At 30.9% G+C, this 9,042-nt stretch overlaps 1 protein-coding gene across 1 annotated transcript; it reads left to right on the top strand.

Moving 5' to 3' along the window:
• Positions 1-4,000: 4,000 nt before the first annotated feature.
• LOC114367074 (omega-6 fatty acid desaturase, endoplasmic reticulum isozyme 2-like) lies at positions 4,001-8,675 on the top strand. The gene is made up of 2 exons (XM_028324165.1): positions 4,001-4,142; positions 7,288-8,675. Exon 2 carries the CDS (start codon positions 7,301-7,303, stop codon positions 8,459-8,461), a length of 1,161 nt encoding a protein of 386 aa, XP_028179966.1. The 5' UTR covers positions 4,001-4,142; positions 7,288-7,300; the 3' UTR covers positions 8,462-8,675.
• The last annotated feature ends 367 nt before the right edge of the window (positions 8,676-9,042 follow it).

Below are 9,042 nucleotides of genomic sequence, written 5' to 3'. Positions count from 1 at the left end.
TTATGGGGTTGCTATAAGAACTTATCTGCTGGAAAGATCACGTGTTTGTCAATTGTTAGATCTAGAGAGGAACTATAATTGGTTCTGTATGCTCTGTGCTACACATCTGGAGGAATTAGATGCCTTTTATGTAGAATCAATTTATTAATATATAGACCATTTGTTTATGCCTACAATAATTTTGTTGCTAGATATTTTCCAAGAAGCTGGCCTACCCTTCTAGCTGCGCCCCTATGAAGTTTTGTATACTTCGTCTTACACAACTCTTATTGAAACAATTCTAGATACGGTAATTTTGTGCTCACATTTTACATGGATCTGGCTTCTTTTGTTGCCCATTTCCAAGCTGTCCCTGTGCTGCCCATTTAAAATGATGTCGTTTTGAGAGTGGTGTTAATATTTAATTGTGAAAATATTAACACAACTCTCAAAATGATGTCGTTTTGAAGGGACATCATGGGAACAGCTTGGAAAGGGACAACAGAGAAGCTAATTTCATCTATTAGGCTAGTGTGTGAGAGTAAGACTCTATTAACTCTCTCCTCTCTAGTATGTCATACTCATTTTCTCTCTCTACTTTCACCTTTTTCTTCTTAATTTGGGACAAAAGTTGAAACGTGTAGGTCTCACATAATTTTCAAATAGGTAACGAACACATACTCCCAAAAAAATTCATTGCTTTTTAGTATAATTCACTTTTAGAAGTGATTCATTGGTTTGAAACAAACACTACCTTAGGTATTTGGCCTATCAAGTATTAAAATTACGAGATTTTGGCATGTTCATAAAATTTTTCGTTAAATATTTAACATATTTTACTAATGTAACACTGCCACAATACTATAAAATAGACTTTTAATGTCGGTTATTATGGATTTTCAACATTGATTATGAACTAATGTTGAAACTACCGTCGTTCAAAGTATCAATTTTAACATCAGCTATGAAAATCGATGTTGAAATCCACTATACAACATCAATTTTTACAAATATCGATATCATATGGTAAGAAATATACAAAAAAATACAAAAACAACATCAATTTTGATGTTGTAAGGTTCAATACAATTTCGGTTTTGACAGAACCAATGGTGTTTTTCTCCTTACAATATTGGTTTTGGTCAAAATTGATGTTGCTTTTAGATTTTTTTAATATTTTGTCTATTTTGTTAATATTTTCCAAACCTGCAAATTGAAAACAGAACTAATCCAAAATGTTATATTCAAATTATTATTAGATAATTACTATCAAATAAGAAAAAAATACTTAAATATTCTAAGATGGTAAGTAAATATTCTAAAATAATTTTTTATAGAACCGTCTTAGAATGTCTTTTTTAAAAAAAAAAAAATTAAAATTTAAAATATCATTTAATTTTTCTGTTAGTTGTTTTCATATCAACCTCTAAATCTCTTAAACAGCCAATAATCCGCATTAATTTCATACTTGCAACCAAAATTATACAGATTTTCAATTATAAAAAATAAAAATGAATTTTATTAGAAGGAAAGAAGCAGTACAAAGACATTAAACAATAGAAGTAAATTTCTCTGAAACACCGGGGAAACGAAATCTATGTACATGCGGTTGGGCATTAGCAGCACCAAGGAATATCCAGCCATACTTTCAACAACGTTTCTCTGAAACAAAGAAAGTAAAATTATCAAAGTAAAAGAAAATAACAGAAATGAAATTGTCTCCATTTTAAATATAAAAGCAAGGTGTTCTTAATCCCACAAGTTAAAATTAGTAAAATTATTAAACAAACAACTTCAAAAATTAATAACCTTTATACAATTAAATTGAAACAAATAGCACTAAACAACTATGCCAGATTAAAGAACGAGGGCAAAGGGAAAGTAAGGAGCCATATAAAATGCTTCATTTTAATCCCTTTAAGTTCCTACAACCATTTTTTTTTAAATATCCTTTTAAGATCTAAAATGGGATATTTTTAAATATAAAAACTAAAAGAGAAAGTTTTTTTTTTTTTTTAATTATAAGGACCTAATTAAACCTGTTTTTTAATTCTAATAGTTATAATGTATCCCTTTGATGCAAGCGATAATTATTTTTTTTACCAAGCACGAGACAATCGTAAAAAGTATTAGAAATTTTTTTAATGTAATATAATTTATAAAATAAGCATGAAATAAAAAAATGATAATAAAGTGTATAAAATAATTAGTATTCAAATATCATTCATTCATGTACAGTAAATGATGAGGGTATGTTTTAAACTGATTACTATAATTACTACTCTTACTTTTTGCTGTCAACTTACAATTAGTGTTTCTTTCTATAAGAAATTGGTCCAATCCTCAATTTTCCTCGGCTTGACACATTCACAAACAACAAAATTGGATGCTGCCTTGCATGAATTGTACCAAAGAACATCTCAATGTTAAGTTCTTTTTCATTCATTCAACTAGACAACATCGATCAAAATAAATCAATTCTAATACATCCCCAAAAAAGGGTGCTGAGAAGTTGAACCTAAAAGAAAACCTCTTCTTAATAATTAAAATTTACTAGAAAAATGATACAATAACAATAAATCATAATGCAAAAAATGGCACAACAATACTCTTAAGTATCTAATTTTGATAGGGACCTCATTTCTTTGTTGTCTCTTTCCAAGTTGTTCATGCGCTGCTCATTTAAAACATGTCATTTTGAGAGTTGTGTTAATATTTAATTGTGAAAATATTAACACAACTCTCAAAACGACGTCGTTTTGAAGGGACAGCACGGGGACAGCTTGAAAAGGGACAACAGACAAACCAATTTCCATTTTACATGTATTGAAAAGTTTTTCTATTTATTATTAAAAAATATTGGTGCTTTCTAGGCTTCTCTACACTCTATCAAAAGGAAATTGGCTTCTTTGTGTCCATTTCCATGCCATTTCCAAGCTGTCCACGTGTTATCCCTTCAAAACGATGTTGTTTTAAGAATTGTGTTAATATTTTTACAATTAAATATTAACATAACTCTCAAAACAACGTCATTTTGAATGGACAGTACGGGAACAACTTGAAAAGGGACAACAGAGAAGTCAAATCCTCAAGTAGATTATAAAAAATGCATAATTGATTATCCATCCCCCCCCCCCCCCTTTTTATATATCCTCTCTTTTTTTCTTTTTAGACCTCTCCCCTTAATAATAATTAATTAAAATAATAATAATATAAAATAATACAAAATTATAATAATAAAAATAAAATAAATAATAATTATATATTTTATTCAATTTTTTTTCTTATCTACTTAATTACTTTAATTCAAAATTTTCATCTAATTTACATTCTCTTTCATTTTAATCAAAAAGTCAAACTTACTCTCTTACCACTCTCTTTTATCCATTTTCATTCATTTTCACCCATTACACTTTTATCACTTTTCATTCATCTTTCCCAAACACACTTAAGAGAGTAAAAATACAATCATGCCATAACTTTTTAAATAATGCATGCCTTATTTTAATTTACAAAAGAATACTGCTTGATAAAATATACTACCAGTTTCATTAACTTTGGATCATTAAATTAATATTTTTTTATTATGATATCGATATGAAAAAATCTTGCCAAAAAGAGTGATTAATTTTTTTAGAGAACCCTAAGCATACGAGTATTTTCATTTCATATTTAATGACTAACCAAAATTTAAATCTTTAACTACTTGATTAAATCACATAAGCCATTATGTCATTGTTGGTAATATTAAATTAGTATGTGGCATTGATTACTTGCACGGATAATTTTGTTGGAGAAAGAGAGAGGGGATTGAACAAAATGAGAAGGGTCGTTACATGTGTAAGGCTAGACATAATTAATTAAAAGGGGGAGAATCAAGGCTGCGAGAAAATAACAGGAACGAACGATGATATTATCGGCAAAGAAAGAGAGAAAAATGTCCTCATCAGCAAAAATAATAATAATAATAATAATAATAAATAAAAGAATATGATGGGTAACCCTTCACTCGAGGGAAACCTTCATTTCGTGGAGAGAAGTAATATAGCATAAATACTCTTTATCTTCCCTCATCTCCTTACAAATTCTTCGTCTGCATCTTCTCTCCTTCAGATACAGAGGGAGAAAGATACAAAACCTTTTCACACGTCCTTCTTCTTCAGGTTTTTACCCCTAACTTTTGCTTCATTTCTTTTCTTTTTTCTTTTTATTTTTATTTGCCTTCTATGTTTCTTCTTTTATATATGTTTTTGTTTGTTGTGATTAATGCTTATATATTGCCAATAGATATAATCACGAGGTTTAATTTCCAGCTGAGTCTTATTTTCACGATTGCATCTTTGCTAGATCTAAATCATCTAATAATTGCCCCTTTTTCTGTCGTTCATGTACCTTCTAGATGTTTAACGTTGATTTACCTTCTTGGTGCTTGTTTTAAAGTTTATTTGGTTCAATGTGGTTTTACTCTGAAATCGAATTGTGACTACAACTATAGTTACGTGCATCAACCATATTTTATTCAAAGACGGAGTGCATCATACATGTTCTTTTTGTTAACGTTTAGAACTTTTCTTGGATCCAAGGATGAACATCTTTTTCTGCTTTTCATGATTAATTTTTCGTATTTGTTGTTATGTAATGGGGATCTCGTGATAGTGTTACGCTTTCTCGTGAGTTCAATTTCATCTTATAGCTACCAATGAATACGATCATCGTATGACGTCGTAGGGTTTTTAAGCCGATAAAAAAAACGTTAGGGTTTTTAATTTTAAAATATTATTAATATTATTTTTTGTTAAATTAATATATATTTTATCTTTTATTCCAATTTTTCCTATATTTGACTTAATATTTAATTTCTTTATACTGCATAATTTTCTAAAGAAACAAGAGTTCAAGGTTAACAAATTCTTTCTCTAATTGATAAAAGTCTGTTCATAATAATAAATTTACCTTTGCTTTATTTCTTGTGCTTTTCAATTTCTTAGTGGAAGATCTTTTTTTTTTAATGGATAAAATGATCATTTGTGGTTAACTATTTATTTGATATGGGTGGCTCTTATTGCACGGCTGCTATGCAAGGATTCATTTCAACAGCAAAAAGAGCAATTATAAAATTAAGAGAAGAGTTAACAGTTCTTTAATGTAGTAATTTTATTAATATATTTTTTAGTTAAAATTTATGTTGTGAGTTTTATTAATTTGAAGATGAAATGGGGAAGGAAACTCACATATTTCATGAAACTCACGTAATTTGCATAAGAAAAGTGTATTTGAATTTTTTAAAACATGTTGCTAACTTTTCTCATTAAAAAATATGATTTCCAAGCTGCCCACACCATGCATAATTTCCATGTGATTATACTTTGTCAAATTATTTTAATGCGCATTTAATTATCTATGTTGTAAACTTCGTTGAAATGGACTTGCAAGTAATTCCCTAGATAGTAGTTTTAATTTTCCACGGCTCCATTTTGTTCACAATTGAGTGTAGACTGTAGTTGTATTCTATTGTTTTGTTTGTTAGGTTTGCACTGTGCAAGCTACTTAACTATTTGTTTATGTTGACTGATTACCATCTTCCGCATACATTTGACACGTTCATAGAATAGACATATTCTTGTAGACAAAAATTAATTATCTTTTCAAACTCCACCAAATCTTATATTGGAACGGAATGTGAAAGGATTGTAAAACGTGCGTCGTAAAAATTAGAATCCGAAAAGTATGTGTTAGCATACCAAACTCTTATATTGATTCTTTAAAAGAAAATAAAAGAGTGGGTCCAAAATTGCGAATACGTGTTCTTTTATTAAAATATGATTTTAAGAATGACGCATCTTTATTGTCAACTACAGTGTATGATAACGCTTTTTTGCCTATATATAGGCCATTTTGAATTTTATACGATTCTACAATAGAAAAGTTTTTAATTTACATACGCTTTAGTGCTTGTGTAACTGAACAAACTAGCCTTATACTATACATGCGCTGATATTTACGTAATTACTATGGTAATTGTTGGAGATGGAGGAATATTAATCTTTGACTTATTGGAGTTGGCCTACTGGTGGAGTTAGAAGTACGTAGATGTATGAGGACTCAACTCAGCAAAAACAAATGTATGAGGACTTGATATAATTATTGCTGTCGTTACAAAAAAAAAATTAAGAGAAATGTTAAGAATACAAATACAATTTCTAACACATTATTTTATGAGTTTCACATGGTATTCAAATGACTACATATGTCAATTTTAACTCCAGAGATTATTAACTAAGATAACTAATTTTTCTTATGTTTGACAACACCACATAAGGAACCACATCATATAGTACTCATATTAGTACTATAAAGCACTCATGAATTCATTTTCTTTTTTTATCATGAATATCATACACTTAAAGATATGCAAGATTTCAATTTTCATCTTCGACAAGCCAACATTAGATTTGAAGTTAGCGTCGATTTAGATGCTAACTACAACAATAAAAAAATTAAGAAAAACATGTTATTAGCTTACATGACAATGATGTAATAATGATAATGTGATATTCTATCTGTCACGTCATCGTTTAATAGATAAATATTAACGATAGGTGCCAAAGCAAAAAAAACTGAAAACATGAGATAGAAAAATCAAATTTTTTTATAAGTAACAATCTAAAAAAGAGATATATCTTAGGTAAGAAAAACATATTTAAGTCTTTTTAATATATTTTAACTGATTAAAGAGTGAGTATTTAAAGTAGTACATTAAAGATTCCGCTCCTGTGCCACTGGTCAAAGAATAATAATTAGACATAACCTATTTCATGTTAGTTTTTGAAGTTACTGCTCATTCTATAAGGTCACCTATTATTACTTGCGTGCATGGAATGCTAGAGACATTTTTTTTATATTCTCTAACACTCTTGGATTGACTACTCTTGGATTGACTAAAAATTTATTGAAAATTGTCAATTTTGGTGGGTCTTAATTCTAAATTAAGAGAGAATCATTATATAAAAAGTGAAATTTATTAAAATTTATTATTTTAATAAATTTTATTCAATCATAGACATAATATAATATTAGAAAGAGTTTCCCTAGTACTTCTCCATTACCTATGTTTAATCAGATAAATTATATTTGAGATGTTCATGAGGATGTTAAAAAATCATATTCACTAGCTGTGATAGTGATGTGGTCAAAATAATTAATATAAATAGAAGATAAGATCTTATTTGATGAGTTAGTTTTGCAATTAAGTCACATCATAATCCAAATTCCAATACTAATCAACAAACTTTTCTATTCATGTTTTAGGTTGCGCGATAAAATGGGAGGTGGTGGTCGAAGCTCAGCTACTCTCAAGCATCAAAACTCAATTGAAAACCATTCAAAGAAGAAGCGTGTCCCACATGCAAAGCCACCCTTCACTCTAAGCCAACTGAAGAAGGCAATTTCACCACATTGCTTCCACCGTTCAACATTCCGTTCATTCTCCTACGTCCTCTATGACCTAACCATAGCCTCATGCCTCTTCTATGCCGCAGTAAATTACATCCCTACCCTTCCCCATGAAAACCTCTCCCTCCTAGCATGGCCTCTCTATTGGTTCATCCAAGGTTCCATCCTAACCGGGGTTTGGGTCATCGCACACGAATGCGGCCACCACGCCTTTAGCGATCACCAATGGCTCGATGACCTTGTTGGCCTAATCCTCCACTCACTTCTCCTAGTGCCCTATTTTTCATGGAAATATAGCCACCGCCGCCACCACTCGAACACAGGATCACTCGAACGTGATGAAGTGTTTGTGCCAAAAACAAAGTCTAGTATGGGTTGGTATTCTAAATACCTTAACAACTCGCCAGGGAGGGTTCTCACACTTGCTATAACCCTAACCCTAGGTTGGCCTCTTTATTTAGCTTTCAATGTTTCGGGTAGGTCTTATGAGAGATTTGCATGTCACTATGACCCTTATGGCCCCATTTACTCAAACCGTGAAAGGCTTCAGATTTATGTATCCGATGCTGGGATTCTTGCGGTGTGTTTTGGTCTCTACAAGGCTGTCTTGGCAAAAGGGCTTGTTTGGGTTGTTTGTGTTTATGGGGTGCCTTTGTTGGTGGTTAATGGGTTCTTGGTGTTGATCACTTTCTTGCAACACACTCACCCTGCGGTTCCTCACTATGATTCCTCCGAGTGGGATTGGTTGAGAGGTGCTTTGGCCACTGTGGATAGAGATTATGGGATTTTGAATAAGGTTTTGCATAACATCACTGACACACACGTGGCACATCACTTGTTTTCCACAATGCCGCATTATCATGCAATGGAGGCTACTAAGGCTATAAAACCAATTTTGGGAGAGTATTATCACTTTGATGAGACTCCTATTTATAAGGCAATGTGGAGAGAGGCAAAGGAGTGCATGTATGTTGAGCCTGATAAAGGGTCTAATGGGAAAGGTGTTTATTGGTACAATAATAAGTTGTAAACATTAGAGCTATTGAGTATTGGTTGAGACTCGAGAGTTTAGAGTTTAGGTTTGTTATGTACGAATCTCTAATGTTCCTTATGGGTCTTATAAAATAATTTCATAATCAGTGGTAGAAAAGGAGAATGTAATGAGTGTATGCCTATGTTGTTATGCATATGGTGGGTTGAAATCAGTTTATGGCTTTCACTTAATGGTTGGGAAGCTACTTGTAGATGGTTATATAATTTCAATTTTATATATATATATATATATATATATATATATATATATATATATATATATATATGTTGGTTCTAGTTATAAATTCTGCTACTCTTAATCTGCACAAGATCAAAAACAAGAAAAACACAGAAAACACAGCAAAGCAATACACAACAGAGCAAGAACTCAAAGATTTACGTGGTTCGGCAATGTACTTACATCCACGGGAAAACGCAGCTCATCATCATCTTCACATTGATCATGAAATTACAAGTTCAATACAAGCAGCAGCTAGCTTTGATCTCTCTTGGTTTCTCTTTCAACAAAACCTCTCTCAATCACCTAACTCACTACCTCCCTTTTGAACTCTTTGATTT

The sequence above is a fragment of the Glycine soja genome, chromosome 9 (genome assembly GCF_004193775.1).
Source record: "Glycine soja cultivar W05 chromosome 9, ASM419377v2, whole genome shotgun sequence".
Classification (NCBI taxonomy): Eukaryota; Viridiplantae; Streptophyta; class Magnoliopsida; order Fabales; family Fabaceae; genus Glycine; species Glycine soja.
Note: the sequence above shows the minus strand (reverse complement) of the source record. Positions and strands in the feature narration are given on the sequence as shown.

Bases quoted from the DNA above. Each gene is read 5' to 3' on its own strand.
- LOC114367074 (XM_028324165.1), top strand. From the start codon at position 7,301: ATGGGAGGTGGTGGTCGAAGCTCAGCTACTCTCAAGCATCAAAACTCA.